At 42.1% G+C, this 16867-nt stretch overlaps 1 protein-coding gene across 2 annotated transcripts in view; it reads left to right on the top strand.

The window, feature by feature from the left end:
- The first annotated feature begins 473 nt into the window (after nucleotides 1–473).
- The window catches only part of LOC143527930 (histo-blood group ABO system transferase 2-like), an 89868-nt gene continuing 73474 nt past the window's right edge, over nucleotides 474–16867 (top strand). Inside the window, exon 1 of one of the 2 annotated variants that reach the window (XM_077023314.1) lies at nucleotides 474–540. In XM_077023314.1, coding sequence (XP_076879429.1) covers nucleotides 485–540 — 56 coding nt within the window. In that variant the 5' untranslated portion in view covers nucleotides 474–484. The remainder of the gene's footprint in view (nucleotides 541–16867) is intronic. The other variant, XM_077023317.1, reaches the window with a different exon arrangement.

Genomic DNA, 16867 nt, shown 5'->3' on the forward strand with positions numbered 1-16867 from the left:
CATTTACTTTAATACTAATTAGTAATACTAATACAAATTTACTATAGCAGTAATTAATAATACAGATCCCCCCCCCCTTGTTTTCTACTTACTTCAGTGAACAAACACATCTGTAGGAATCAGCAAAATGATGTTTAACTCTCTTTGGACACCTAGCAGTTCAACGATAGTACATCATATCACTGTGATTATGTACAGGATTGTGTTTATTATTATTATTATTATATTATAGACAGGAAAGCACTTGAATATTTGCTTTATTTGCTAATATTGGTTAACTATTTCAGCAATAGTTAAGTACAGGGAAATCATTTGTATTTCCCTGGGCATTCTGAGTCATTCCTACTGCCATGAGGAGGCTGCTCCTCCCACATTTGTCTCTAGTGGCGTTTGATTGGTGTATGATTTTTTGTTTCTTGTGGGGAGTATTCTGTGAAATACTACTGCAATCTTATTCTACTTTTCAAGAGCACAGGACAGCACCATGAAGAGGAATATTTATCTGTTCGTTCTGGTACTGGCAGAAGTGTTGATAATTGGGTATGTAATTGCAGATTTTTTATTGTTTTTAAAATACTAAAATTAATACATATTTTTTCAGATGTCCCTAATAAATGTAAGGTAACATCATGAAATATATTTCTACAACATATATGTTACGCTTTTTTATAAAGGCAGTCCAATACATTTGAAATATTATCAGATAAAAGTAAAAAAAGCAACTTTTAATTTGATTGAGTATAAAAAGGAACAGTATTTGTTCATGTCTGTTATCAGACAAAATATACGTCTTAGAATTCTACAGTGCGCCCTGCTGAGGGCTGGCACCAGCCCACTGTGACCACTCTGTTGTGCTGTGTGGGGTGCAGAGCAAATTTAATGTATTTTAATGCATTTGTGTGTTGTAGAGATGTAGTGTTTTAATAGCATAGGCACATTAAAATGTATCAGGTTGACGTTGTTGTATGTTATATGGGTCAAAAGAAAGTATAGACTTTCAAAATGATCTATGATTTTGACAACTTCAGCTGGGAGTGTTTAAGCAGACCAGTAAGTACAGAGCAATCTGTAATAATTTCCATCTAGGGATTACGTAAATGGAATATTTGTATAGTGGAATGGCCAGTATCACAAAGCCTTAACGTTAGATCACACGAATAGAATGTTGAAAATTAGGTACACCATGAGCAATGTCCATATAATATACTGCTCAAAACAATAAAGGGAGTACTAAAATAACACAACCTAGATCTCAATTAATAAAATATTACAGTTGAAAATCTTTATTTATTACATAGTGGAATGTGTTGAGAACAAAATAACATAAACATGATCAATTATTATTATCCCATGTGGGTCTGAATTTGGAATCATACTCAAAATCAAAGTGGAAAATCAAATTACAGGCTGATTCAACCTCAGTGGAAATTCCTCAAGACAAGTTAAAATGAGGCTCAGTAGTGTGTGGCCTTCATGTGCCTGTATGACCTCCCTACAACTCCTGATGAGGTGGCGGATGTTCTCCTGAGGAATCTCCTCCCAGATCTGGATTAAAGTGTCAGTCAACTCCTGGACAGTCTGTGGTGCAACGTGGCGTTGGTGGATGATGTCCCAGATGTGCTCGATTGGAATCAGGTCTGGGGAACAGGCAGGACAGTCCATAACATCAATCCCTTCATCATGCAGGATCTGCTGACACACATCATGCATCAGAAGGATCCCAGGGTCCACTACACCAGCATATGGTCTCACAATGGGTCAGAGGATCTCATCCCAATATCTAATGGCAGTCAGGGTACCTCTGGTTAGCACATGGAGGTCTGTGCGGCCCTCCAAAGACATGCCTCCCCAAACCATTACTGACCCACTGCCAAACCAGTCATGCTGGAGGATGTTGCAGGCAGCAGAACATTCTCCACAGCGTCATGGGCTTAGTGTGAACCTGCTCTCATCCGTGAAGAGCACAGAGTGCCAACAGCGAATCTGCCAATATTGGTGTTCTCTGGCAAATGCTAATTGCCCTGCACGGTGTTGGGCTGTAAGCATTAGCCTCACTTGTGGACAAAGGGCCCTCATTTTTTCTGACAGTTTGAGCAGAAACATGGATATTATTGGCCTGCTAGAGGTCATTTTGCAGGGCTCTGTGTCACGTAGGGCTATGCCCCCTCTCCTAGCTGTCACTCTGGGTTCCCTCATGTCTGTGTTCCTTGCCTGTTTATCCCGCCCTGCTCGTTTGTTTCGGTAATTCCCTATTGTCTACCATGCCCCTGTGTCATTGCCATCACCTGTTCCTTGTTTAAAGTTCTGTGTATTTATAGTCCCTGAGTGTCCCTTGTCCTTTGTCAGTTATTCGTGGTGTGTTCCTGTTTTTTTATTCATTCGCCTGTTACTCGTGTTCCCTGTTTCTCCGTGCCCTGTTCGCCTTTCCCTGTTTTGTCATGCCTGTCTACTTCTGTTACTCGGACTGCCCTACCGTGATGACCCCGGACTGCTTTTCTGACTCCGATGATGGTATGCCCTGTAAGAAATCTCGCTCATCTCAGCATTTGTGTCCGTCCCCTCGCTACGCAGCGCGAGCTGCGTTACACTCTGGTACTGCTCCTCCTGTTCCTCCTTGCACAAAGGAGGAAGTTAGTGGCCCTGCTGCTGGGTTGCAACTCATTGTTGCTCTGTAATGTTGTTGCACTGTAATGCAGCAAAGAAACAGCCTAGTAGACAGCATGGATTGAGGCTCTGGGTGTCTCGTAGGCAGTTGAAGATTAATGCGCAGCACTGGAAAAGAGTTTGTGTGGACTAAAAACAAGGAACAAGGAAACAAACAGTTATCAGGATAATCAGGAAACGTGATTTTGGGATTGGGGCAGTGTGTGTGTATTGAAAACAGTTTACTTGAGTAGAAGTACAAAAGTATCTGCCTTAAAAAATACTTTAAAATACTTAAAAGTAAAAGTAAAAACCTTTTTTTTCTTAGCGTCACATCAAAACTCCTAGGCCTACTCGATCAACAGGTGAACAGGAAACAGTGCCTTACATTTGCCTAGCAAACACAAAATACACAAAACTAGCCTATATTATCCTCACAACATTCATCTCCAAACTTTATCCATATTAATAATTCACACTAGAAAGGTAGACAAGTAGACAAACCGTTTAATATGAAAACATAATTCACCACCAAACAGAACAATAATTTCTAACCGGCCACTTCAGACCAGCTTGGGGGACTTTTTCTGAGGTTCTACGTTGTCCACCACATGGCGGGACAGAGAAGCTAGAAACTAGCTCTAGCACCTAGAACTAGAACTGTGTGCAGCCCAACCAACTGAACTCATAATGTTAAACTTGGCCGAATAATTAATAATAATATAATAATATTCAGGGTTGCCAACTCTCACGCAATGAGCGTGAGACACATGCATTGACTGTCTTTACCAGAGACCGTCTTCACACGCTCACACGACATACATCCAATTTCTCACACTGAAAAAAAATCTAGTTTATTTACCTGTGATCCATATCTATGATTCAATGAGTTACTAGTTCGCTCTGGCACCAACCACCGGCGATCGATCGCGATATAATACTTAATTTGTGTCCAACAATTTACACTCGCCGCCCCCCCCACCACCCCCCACCAACATTTTACACACATGCCGCCGCCAACCCTGATAATAATAATTTTAATAATTTTGCTTCACTCATATTTGCTTGCCTTCGCCTCCCTCATAGGAATGAATTGCGAAGTCCGCTTGGCTTGGCCAAATTTGCGTGTATGTGTCCCTGGCTTTAACGTTTGATGTGGGAATTTCCTGTGTTAATCTGGTGTTTAGCATCTCCACAGATTGCAATTTGGGTACTAGCATACTGCTTTGGATAAAAGCATCTATTAAATGTAGTGTATTTCAATGTGATATAATTAACCGGGGTATATAAACCACCCTGTTGGTAGTTGTTACAAGTCAGTCTAGGCAATGAGGTGGAGGTGGGTGTTTGGCTAATAAAAGAAAAACCACAGAGACCCCGCATGGATTCATTCAGCGTATTTGTCCAACCGACTTGCACCAAACCAACAAAAGAATAACAGGCCGTTTCTCCGGGGGATAAGCAAGGCCAACACAACAAACAGAACCCAACACTAACTCCAACCCAAAACACTGACTTTACCTACCAAAAAAAACAGTCAACAAAAGACAAGAACCCAGCCTGGCTCCCTAACTTAGCCAAAACCAGGAGAAAATCAGAACAAAACTGGCGCTTACCCCCTTCCAGCCATAGGTGTTTACAGTCCACATAAAAGATAACAAAAAGAACCCAACATATTTACAAATGAACATATACAAGCCAAGTTGTAAAAGGCATCTAGCAAAGAGCACTGTCTCAACCATCTAGTGTACACACACACAGGTTACACAGTTGCCAACAAACACACACAAGGCCAACATTCCGGGCAACCCATTCACACCATTTTCCCCCTCTCTCCCACTTCCTGGATCCTCCACCTTTATACTTCTGAGGGACTGACTCCACCCACAGCAGCCACACCTGGGCACAGCTCCACCTGGATTTGGGGAAGGGAATAGGAGGAAAAAGACAAAGAGAGAAGAACACACACACACACAAAACAATAACCAGACCAACTGCCATAACAGTAGTACACATCTAATGGCGAACTTACTTCGATGTGTTTTTTTCAAGTTTGACGGCGAGTTCATAAATGATGACAGCGATGTGTTCTTCGGAATGAAGAGGAGGAATACGAATCATTTTTCTTTTCAATGAATTCAAACAATTGGGCTAAATAAGGCCAGGGGTGTTGGGGGAAGCCATCTGTTGCAGCCATGTCAGATCCACAGCCTTTTAGCGTACAAATCTTAATCTCTTACTGAGGACTGATTGGTTATAGTCTGTGACACAGTACACTTTAACCTTTCGGTATTTTATTAAGCGTTGATTTAAAAATAAAAAAGGAACAAGATGTTTCTGTAAATGTAACGAAATGAAAAGTAAAAAGTTTCGCTTTGAAATGTAGTGAGTAAGTAAAAGTATAAAGTCTTACCAAATAAAAGTACTTGAGTAAAGTACAGATACATGGAAATGTTACTTAAGTACAGTAATGAATTACATTTACTTAGTTACTGTCCACCACTGGCAATCAGCAATGATCCATCACACCTGTTGTCCTGGTTAGTTTGTTGTGACGGATCAGTGCTGAATCATTTTGGTCATGCCGGTACATTCTCAGCCTATCTCTGCTTTCTCTTCCAGTGCATTGCATTGTAAGGTGTCTCACCACCTTCCTCTCTCCTTATCTCTCTCTTTTAATCCTGTCACTTATGAGTTTTGCCTTTTCATGTGTTACGTTCACGCAGACTTATATTATCGCCACTGACTCTGTCTGCTCTAGTCGGCACTTAGGTCCACTTCTCCCTCTGCTTTCTTACGAAGTGTGTACTTGTATGCTCTGCGTTACAGTATGTAGCCGTGCTTCTGTGTGGTATGACAAACAATACATGGTAAGATGTTGGCACTGTGACATCTATTCAAAATGAGTCTCATTAAATTATACTATCATTATTTTAATATATTTTAGCTTTTCTGAGTCATCTCTGAACATCTATCATAGTGTTACCTTGACCAAAATGGGCAGACACTAGGACACTAGACACACAGGCCATAGCTGTCTATTTTGCATATTATCACAAGCCATCATGTTCAAACCTAAATGGGCAAAAATCAAGAAATGTTAGTCATCTGATGACAGTCTGATGTTACCTGTAAAGGATGAGCCAGTAAAGACAACAGAAGGCTCTACATTGCAATATTAACTACTTTACCTATAGCATATAATTACATGTGTTTGAATCAGAATCAGGCTTTACTGGGTTATTTATGCTCATGCACACATGGAACTTGATCTTCGTTAAAGTAGCTCACTGCACAGTTACTTTTCGCAGTACTACAAAAGATACATTTCTACCATAAGTCATACTGTGAAGTGAGTAGTGTCTTTCTGGGCTATAATTATTTCTCTTAGTCTGCATGTTCTCAGCTTAGCAGGTTTAGTGAGGAGGAACTGAGATGGCTTCATTTAGACAGCCTGTGTGTGGCATGGCTGCCTGCCCAAAGGCACAGTTTCCAACATGAACTGAGGATGTCACCAACATGTGGTATAAAGTTGTGTGAGTGAACATGTTCAGGGCTCCTCTCAGTTGATCTGTGATGAAGATGATCCTACTTATTCCAGCATGTTCATAAAACAATATCATTGCCTGTCTGTGTTTGAGGTGTGATTGTTTTTAGTTTCCACCAGTGTATGTGATGAGAGTCTGATGTTGCATGCAAAGCTTGAGCCAGTTAGTTAGCCTCTACACCAGAAAATTAATTATATATAACTCTATATATAATCACAGTCCTTGTGTTCAAATCTATATACAGATCAAATGAACTACTCTGTTCAATTACAGTCCTGTGACGGGCTGGGAGTGTGAACTAAAAAGGAATCCATCACACCAAGTCTCAGCGAAAATGAGGATTTAAAAAATAACATGCGCAAACCAAAGCCGTGACATGACCCGAATTAAGGATATAATAACCAGCAGGCAACTGGTACAAAGACAAGACATATATAGACGGACAAACAATCATCAGGTAGGGGCTTGCTAATAGGCCCCACCCACCTGAGGGACAAACAATGCAACAACAGGACAACTGCCACTGTGGACGGAGCGACCAGCAGGGGGCCCATAGTACCATGACAAGTCCTTCTATTTAAATCAATGTATGGATAAAAATTTGTTCACACAAACAGAGATTCTGTTCAAATACCTACAGTGAGGAAAATAAGTATTTGAACACCCTGCAATTTCTCTCACTTAGAAATCATGGAGGGGTCTGAAATGTTCATAATCTAAAAAAAAAATCACAATCTTGTATTGTGATCACAATGTATGATTTTTTTAAATAATTTGTGTGTTACTGCTGCAAATAAGTATTTAAACACCTGTGAAAATCAATGTTAATATTACAGTTACAGATGTCAAACTTTTCCTGTAGTTTTTCTATAGGTTTGCACACACTGCAGCAGGGCTTTTGGCCCATTCCTCCACACAGATCTTCTCCAGATCAGTCAGGTGTCTGGGTTGTCACTAAGAAACACGGAGTTTGAGCTCCCTCCAAAGGTTTTCTAGGTTTAAGTTTAGGTCTGAAGACTGGCTAGGCCACTCCAGAACATTGAAATGCTCCTTATAAAGCCACTCCTTGGTTATCCTGGCTGTCGTCATTGTCATGTTAAAAGACCAGCTTCTGCTGTGTAGTTTTGGGCTCATTACTCACCTTTCTTTGGATCATAGATAGATAGATAGACAGACAGACAGACAGTCAGTCAGTCAGTCAGTCAGGCCATGACATCGACTGAATGTGTCTTTCTCCAAGGAATGCCTTCACTGTTTTTGCCCTATGGCACGATGCATTGTCATCTTGGAAAATTATTTCATCATCTCCAAACATCTGTTCAGTTGAAAGGATGAGAAAACTGTCCAAAATGTCAATGTAAACTTGTGCATTGATAGAAGAATTAACCACAGTCGTCTCCCCAGTGCCTTTGCCTGACATGCAGCCCCATATCAAGGACTGTGGAAATGTGGTTGTTGTTTTCTTCAGGCAGTCCTCTTTATAAATCTCACTGGAACAGCACCAAACAAAAGTTCCAGCATCATCACCTTGTCCAATGCAGATTCTTGACTCATCACTGAAGATAACTTTCATCCAGTCATCCACAGTCAATGATTGCCTCTCCTTAGCCCATTGCAGTCTTGTTATTTTCTGTTTAGGCATCAATGATGGTTTTCTATTAGCTTGCCTGTATTGAAATCCCATTTCCTTTAGACATTTTTTATGGTTTGGTCACATACATTGGCTCCAGATTCCTCCCAATTTTGCTTCATATGTTTAGTTGTACTTTTTCGAGTTTTCAAGACAAATGGCCTTAAGTTCTTGACACTTTGAGGTCTTTCTTGGTCTATCATTATTCTTGGCTTTAACAACCAGTCCATGCTGTTTGTATTTGGTCCATATCTTGGATACAGCTGACTGTGAACAGCCCACAATCGTTAGCAACCATGCGGTGCTTCAAGAAGCTTCACAATCCTCTCTTTTGTTTCAAGAGACATTTCTCTTGTTGGAGCCATGGTTCTTGCCACACCACTTCGTCCAGTAGCCCTCCAAGGTGTCACGACTGCAGGTGTTTTTAACTGCAGACAAAAGAGGAGATCTAATCTGAGGCAGGCAGGGCCGGTTTTAGCTATGGGCAATGTGGGCAACTGCCCAGGGCGCAATCTTAGGTAGAGGGTTAGGGTTAGACTACCGCTCATTTCCATGTCAGATTAGTGGAGTGGGTGCTGGGGCGAACTCACTGTCATGTCAACTTGCTGCGGAATGAGAGTCATACAGGTTGTGTGTGTGTAAGAGGAGGCGAGGGGGAGGGGGCGAGGCGAGGGGATAGAATAACCCCAGACCACACAACACACAACTGCTTTAAAAGAAATTGTATTTCATTCTTAAAATTTACATGGACCCACTGTCACCCACATACCTTCATGTAGTAATTGGGTTAGCTATGTGAAAAATGAAAAAAAAAAAAAAAATGTCAAAGGCTACGTGAATTTGTTTACGTCACGTGACTCTGGTTGACCGATGGGGGAAGGGACTAGTCGAAAGGTAAGATGGATCAAGGTAAAAGACCAAAGAAGCCATCAGGTTCACAGTTTAGAAACAGAAGAAAAGAAGAACAGGAGAAATGAGCAAAAGATAAAGGAATGCAGATTGTTGTGAGTGACTTCATGTTATTGACATTAGGCGATTGGTTATTTATTAGCCTCTTGCTAATAGGTTGCTAATTAGCTGTGGCGAACCGTCAGAGCCTTCAAGGCCTTCTCTGAAGGACCATTGATCTTGAAAAGATGTTTTATCTATTATATGTATTATATGTTAATAACGCTTCACCAATAATTTGTATTTTTCACTTTTTGTGCTGGAAAAAAACTCAGTGCTGAGTAAAACAGTGCTGAGTTATCTGTTCTTCATGATTCCATACTTTTTTCCTCAGAATTGAGTGATTCCATATTTTATCCCTGTGCTTGTTCAATTAAAGTAACATTTACTTTGTTTCCACAATGTTTTTTTTTTATTTTTATTTCTTTTAGTGTTTCTTAAAGCCAACAAGTCACATTTTGGAATGACCTTATTACAGTTTTTCTCAGTCGCTTTGGAGCATTTCTCAGATCAGAATTAACTTTTGCACCACAGTGTGTGCATTTCTCAAAACAATTTGTTCAAACAGCACCACACAATATTTGGCCACCTAAAGCCTGTACCTCACTCACAATCCTTTGTTCATTCCCTAAAGGTAAGTATACGTAATCCACAGTCAATGATTGCCTCTCCTTAGCCCATTGCAGTCTTGTGCTTTTCTGTTTAGGTGTCAATGATGGTTTTCTTTTAGCTTGCCTGTATTGAAATCCCATTTCCTTTAGACAATTTTTTTATGGTTTGGTCACATACATTGGCTCCAGATTCCTCCCATTTATGCTTCATCTGTTTAGTTGTACTTTTTCGAGTTTTCAAGACAAATGGCCTTAAGTTCTTGACACTTTGAGGTCTTTCTTGGTCTATCATTATGCTTGGCTTTAACAACCAGTCAATGCTGTTTGTATTTGGTCCATATCTCGGATACAGCTGACTGTGAACAGCCCACAATCGTTAGCAACCATGCGGTGCTTCAAGAAGCTTCACAATCCTCTCTTTTGTTTCAAGAGACATTTCTCTTGTTGGAGCCATGGTTCTTGCCACACCACTTCGTCCAGTAGCCCTCCAAGGTGTCACGACTGCAGGTGTTTTTAACTGCAGACAAAAGAGGAGATCTAATCTGAGGCAGGCAGGGCCGGTTTTAGCTATGGGCAATGTGGGCAACTGCCCAGGGCGCAATCTTAGGTAGAGGGTTAGGGTTAGACTACCGCTCATTTCCATGTCAGATTAGTGGAGTGGGTGCTGGGGCGAACTCACTGTCATGTCAACTTGCTGCGGAATGAGAGTCATACAGGTTGTGTGTGTGTAAGAGGAGGCGAGGGGGAGGGGGCGAGGCGAGGGGATAGAATAACCCCAGACCACACAACACAAAACTGCTTTAAAAGAAATTGTATTTCATTCTTAAAATTTACATGGACCCACTGTCACCCACATAACTTCATGTAGTAATTGGGTTAGCTATGTGAAAAATGAAAAAAAAAAAAAATGTCAAAGGCTACGTGAATTTGTTTACGTCACGTGACTCTGGTTGACCGATGGGGGAAGGGACTAGTCGAAAGGTAAGATGGATCAAGGTAAAAGACCAAAGAAGCCATCAGGTTCACAGTTTAGAAACAGAAGAAAAGAAGAACAGGAGAAATGAGCAAAAGATAAAGGAATGCAGATTGTTGTGAGTGACTTCATGTTATTGACATTAGGCGATTGGTTATTTATTAGCCTCTTGCTAATAGGTTGCTAATTAGCTGTGGCGAACCGTCAGAGCCTTCAAGGCCTTCTCTGAAGGACCATTGATCTTGAAAAGATGTTTTATCTATTATATGTATTATATGTTAATAACGCTTCACCAATAATTTGTATTTTTCACTTTTTGTGCTGGAAAAAAACTCAGTGCTGAGTAAAACAGTGCTGAGTTATCTGTTCTTCATGATTCCATACTTTTTTCCTCAGAATTGAGTGATTCCATATTTTATCCCTGTGCTTGTTCAATTAAAGTAACATTTACTTTGTTTCCACAATGTTTATTTTTATTTTTATTTCTTTTAGTGTTTCTTAAAGCCAACAAGTCACATTTTGGAATGACCTTATTACAGTTTTTCTCAGTCGCTTTGGAGCATTTCTCAGATCAGAATTAACTTTTGCACCACAGTGTGTGCATTTCTCAAAACAATTTGTTCAAACAGCACCACACAATGTTTGGCCACCTAAAGCCTGTACCTCACTCACAATCCTTTGTTCATTCCCTAAAGGTAAGTATACGTAATCCACAGTCAATGATTGCCTCTCCTTAGCCCATTGCAGTCTTGTGCTTTTCTGTTTAGGTGTCAATGATGGTTTTCTTTTAGCTTGCCTGTATTGAAATCCCATTTCCTTTAGACAATTTTTTTATGGTTTGGTCACATACATTGGCTCCAGATTCCTCCCATTTATGGTTCATCTGTTTAGTTGTACTTTTTCGAGTTTTCAAGACAAATGGCCTTAAGTTCTTGACACTTTGAGGTCTTTCTTGGTCTATCATTATGCTTGGCTTTAACAACCAGTCAATGCTGTTTGTATTTGGTCCATATCTTGGATACAGCTGACTGTGAACAGCCCACAATCGTTAGCAACCATGCGGTGCTTCAAGAAGCTTCACAATCCTCTCTTTTGTTTCAAGAGACATTTCTCTTGTTGGAGCCATGGTTCTTGCCACACCACTTCGTCCAGTAGCCCTCCAAGGTGTCACGACTGCAGGTGTTTTTAACTGCAGACAAAAGAGGAGATCTAATCTGAGGCAGGCAGGGCCGGTTTTAGCTATGGGCAATGTGGGCAACTGCCCAGGGCGCAATCTTAGGTAGAGGGTTAGGGTTAGACTACCGCTCATTTCCATGTCAGATTAGTGGAGTGGGTGCTGGGGCGAACTCACTGTCATGTCAACTTGCTGCGGAATGAGAGTCATACAGGTTGTGTGTGTGTAAGAGGAGGCGAGGGGGAGGGGGCGAGGCGAGGGGATAGAATGATCCCAGACCACACAACACACAACTGCTTTAAAAGAAATTGTGTTTCATTCTTAAAATTAACATGGACCCACTGTCACCCATATACCTTCATGTAGTAACTGGGTTAGCTATGTGAAAAATGAAAAGAAAAAAAATAGTCAAAGGCTACGTGAATTTGTTTACGTCACGTGACTCTGGTTGACCGATGGGGGAAGGGACTGTAGTCGAAAGATAAGATGGATCAAGGTAAAAGACCAAAGAAGCCATCAGGTGCACAGTTCAGAAACAGAAGAAAAGAAGAAGAGGAGAAACGAGCAAAAGATAAAGGAATGCAGATTGTTGTGAGTGACTTCATGTTATTGACATTAGGCGATTGGTTATTTATTAGCCTCTTGCTAATAGGTTGCTAATTAGCTGTGGCGAACCGTCAGGGCCTTCAAGGCCTTCTCTGAAGGCCCATTGATCTTGAAAAGATGCTTTATCTGCTATATGTAATATATGTTAATAACGCTTCACCAATAATTTGTATTTTTCACATTTTGTGCTTGTGCTAGAAAAAAACTCAGTGCTGAGTAAAACAGTGCTGAGTTATCTGTTCTTCATGATTCCATACTTTTTTCCTCAGAATTGAGTGAGTCCATATTTTATCCCTGTGCTTGTTCAATTAAAGTAACATTTACTTTGTTTCCACAATGTTTTTTTTTATTATTTCTTTTAGTGTTTCTTAAAGCCAACAAGTCGCATTTTGGAATGACCTTATTACTGTAATGTATCATGTTTTTGATCTGAGTTTGTTCTACAGAATAAAATGTCTGTAAGGAATGCCACCTGATCTTCCCTAAACAGCCTCACCTGCCTCCCATCACCACGCCCCCTCAGTCTTACTTAAGCACTTCACCAGCACTTCTCAGTCGCGAAGTATTGTTGACACATGCCACATACCAAGCGTTTCTCTCTCCTGTTTGATCTCCCGTGTTCTGACCCTTGTTCGCTCCCTAGACAGTCCCACCAGGATTTCGCAGGCCTTTTTTGTGATTGTTGCAGGCTAAAATGTTTGATGTTGCGGGTGTTTTTAAAAAAAAATGCGATGGAAGTTGCGGTGTGTTTTTGCTTTTTTGTGAGTACATTTCAATAGGGAGTAAATGTTGTATGGTTTCCTCTATTTAGTAGTCCATTTTAATTATCTATTTACCTATTTATTCAGGGTTGCCAACTTTTCAAGATCGCTTGGAGTGAGATTTGAACCTGGAGGGGGTGGCAAACATTAATTGTTGACGGGGGGTGCGGGGTTAGCGAACGTAAGTTGTTACCGGGTGGCCTGTAAAATGGACACAAATTAAGTGTTATATCGAGATCGATCGCCAGTGGTTGGCGCCAGAGCAAACTAGCAACTCATAGATATGGATCAGAGATAAATAAACTTTATCTCTGACTTTAAACTTTATCTCAGTTTAAAGTTTAAACTTATAAACTTTATATCTCAGACCCTTGCCGCTTGCGTGCGCTGCAGTGACTTCGCGGGCTACCGTTGCATTGTGGGCAATGTAGTGTTTGTGCGTGCAAAACACCATCGGGTGGCTGTGGCGTGCGGGCTGGTTCTAATAGTAATTAAATATCATCCAGGGGGCCATAGATAATCAATTCGCGGGTCGGATCTGGCCTGCGGGCCTTAACTTTGACATATGTGCTCTATGTGGTATGAAATAGTTTGGGCAGGAATGATCCCTCTCAAGGTTTTGTATGCCCCGTCCCCTGAAACACAGGTGTTGGGACAGAGAATGCAGAATGATCCCTCTCACTTTTTTCAAATGATCCCTCGAAGTGCAACAGCTCGGTGGCAAAAATGGACTTTCCCTTAAAAGACTATGAAAAATCACTTGTATATTGTATATACGGACCACAAAAACCTCGAATACCTGAAGTCAGCCAAACGCCTGAACCCACGACAAGCCAGGTGGGCACTGTTTTTCTCCTGGTTTCGTTTCACTGTGTCTTATAGACCCGGGTCAAAGAAAATCAAAGCCGATGCCCTATCACGGATCCACGAAAAGGACGAAGCAACCCAAGAACCTGGACGTATTCTGCCGGAGTCCTGTTTCCTCGCAGCTATTCGATGGGAAGTACAAGAGGAATTAGATGAGGCTTTGCGCAACGATCCCAGTCCGGTGGAATGCCCGGAGGGGAAACAATACGTGCCCATATCCCTTCGGGGGCGTATCCTACAGCTCGCGCATGACACAGCGGGCACAGACCACCCAGGTATTACACGCACACGGCACCTGGTCTCTCAGCGTTACTGGTGGCCGTCCTGGGAGGATGACATTCGTGATTATGTGCTGGCGTGCTCCGTTTGTGCTCAGACCCATACTCCCTATAGACTTCCAGTAGGAGAACTCCTTCCCTTACCTGTTCCTCACCGGCCATGGACACACCTCGCGATTGACTTTGTGACGGATTTGCCCACATCGGGAGGGAATACTGTAGTTACGGTAATTGTAAATCGATTCTCTAAAATGTGTCGTCTCATTCCTTGCCCCAAATTACCCACAGCCATAGAAACGGCACTTAACCTCTTCCAGTACGTATTCCGTATTTATGGCTTACCCGAAGATATCTTCTCTGATAGGGGAACACAGTTTACGTCTCAGGTTTAGAAGCAATTCTGCAAACTTCTTGGCATTGCTGTTAGTCTGACTTCAGGCCACCACCCCCAGTCTAACGGAGAAGTTGAGCGTTACAATCAGGAGTTATGGAGGTTTCTCCGACAATATTGCATCTCTCAGTGCGACTGGCACAAATACCTCCCATGGGCAGGGTACGCCTGGAATTCTATTATACACACCGCTACCAAACTCACGCCCTTTCAATGTGTGTACGGTTACCAGCCTGCGTTTTTCCCCTGGGACAAGACGCCAGCTGATGTTCCAGCCCTAGACGAGTGGTTCAAGTGCCCGCACCTGGGAGCTAGCACATGTACATCTGCGTCGCGCACTACATACGCGCCGACTCAACGCGAACCGTCGTCGTCTCCCGGCGTTAATTTACCACCCGGGACAGAGAGTATGGCTGTCGACACAGAACCTCAACCTGAAGCAACGATGCAAAAAACTTAGTCCATGGTACATCGGTCCATTTAAAGTGCTCAGCAGAGTTAATGCAGTTACCTATAAACTTCTATTGCCATTACATTACCGTATTAACCCTGTCTTCCATGTCTCTCTCCTGAAGCCGGTTCACTACAGCCCGTTTACTGTTCCCCCCGTGTCCGATAAACCTCTGGACCCTCTGGATATCGATGGTCGTCCAGCATACATCGTCCGAGAGCTCTTGGAGTCCCAACGCCGGCGAGGTGGTCTCCAATATCTGGTTGATTGGGAGGGATATGGCCCCGAGGAACGTGCCTGGATTCCAGCGAGGGATGTCCTCTGCCCCACTATGATCACTGATTTCCATGCAACACACCCCATCTTTCCTGCCTCCCGGCGCCGCGGTCGCCCCCCGGCACGTCGTAGAGCGTCAGGTGCCGCTCCTTTGAGGGGGGGTACTGTAAGGAATGCCACCTGATCTTCCCTAAACAGCCTCACCTGCCTCCCATCACCACGCCCCCTTTCAGTCTTACTTAAGCACTTCACCAGCACGTCTCAGTCGCGAAGTATTGTTGACACATGCCACATACCAAGCGTTTCTCTCTCCTGTTTGATCTCCCGTGTTCTGACCCTTGTTCGCTCCCTAGACCTCATCTCCTGCTTAGCCCTTCTGTGCCTCCTGGACTCTGCTCTCCCATTACGACCCTGGACCGTCCCGACCACCCCAAGAGAACGTTACCACTGCTAAGCGTTATGCTAGCGATTTACTGGTCATTCTCTGTGTATGTGAATTATGTAAATAAAAGCGACCTACTTCCGCATTTGGATTCCTCTCCGCCTGGTCAATTCGTAACAATGTCTGAATGAGTGCTCATCCCAGACTGGTGATTCCATACTTTTTGCCAGGGGTTGTAGTACAGAGTTATAAAGGAAGGTTACTGTAGAAATATACAATAAAATATAAAGTGTAAAATTTAATTATAAAAGTATAGTTTTTTAGTGTGTCTATGTAGTGGAGGTAGTGCAGTTAACTACTAAGTAGAACAACAGTGAAAGCCAGTTGCTGTGCAAATAGAGAAGATGACTGATGACAGCCATACAGATGCAAGTGCAAGTATGGAGGTATAATAAAAGAACATTTTTTAAAAGGTGATGTGCAATTTATCTCAAGATATAGGACAGGTATGGGACAGGGATGGAAAAATCAAACTCTCCCAGTTATTTGGATAAGTAACTTTAATCTGATTACTGGACTGGAAATAGTAGCACGTTATATTACTCTTTACCGAAAAAAGTGGTAAGATTAGAGTAACGCGTTACTGACATCACTGGTGGTGAACATTGTCCATGATGTTCAGCAGCTTGTTGAGGGCCAGCTCTAATCCAAGCACAGAACCAGCTATGCCATCAGGTGAGATTTTGCAAGGAGCCCCAGTCCGAGGAAGACTGACTGTTTTGCTTCTTCAATTTTCTAATAATTGCTCCAACAGTTGATCTCTTTTCACCAAGCTGCTTGGCAATTGCCCTGTAGCCCTTTCCAGCCTTGTGGAGATCTACATTTTTTGTCTCTGGTGTCTTTAGACAGTTCTTTGGTCTTAGCCTTGTTAATAGTCCTACTGATTGTGTTGAGAGGACAGGTGTCTTTATGCAGCTAACGACCTCAAACAGGTGCTTCTAATTTAGAATATTAAGAGGAGTGGAGGTGGAACTTTTGGAGGTGGACTAACAGGTCTTTGAGGGCCAGAATTTTTTGCTGATTGGCAGGTGTTCAAATAAATGGACAGAGGTCAAGAAATTTACACACACACACATACATTCATATGTATTTCAAATAAAATCAATTATGACATTTAGAACATTTTTAAACCTGTTTGACTCGAGTTTAAGCTTGTGTGACAGACCTTTCATTAAACCCTCACAGAAACTGGCCTCCAGATCCAGTTACAGGAATTTAATACCTTGTAGGACAGCAGAGTACCCAGGGTTACCCAAGTATACCTGTAG

The sequence above is a fragment of the Brachyhypopomus gauderio genome, chromosome 12, assembly GCF_052324685.1.
Source record: "Brachyhypopomus gauderio isolate BG-103 chromosome 12, BGAUD_0.2, whole genome shotgun sequence".
NCBI lineage: Eukaryota > Metazoa > Chordata > Actinopteri > Gymnotiformes > Hypopomidae > Brachyhypopomus > Brachyhypopomus gauderio.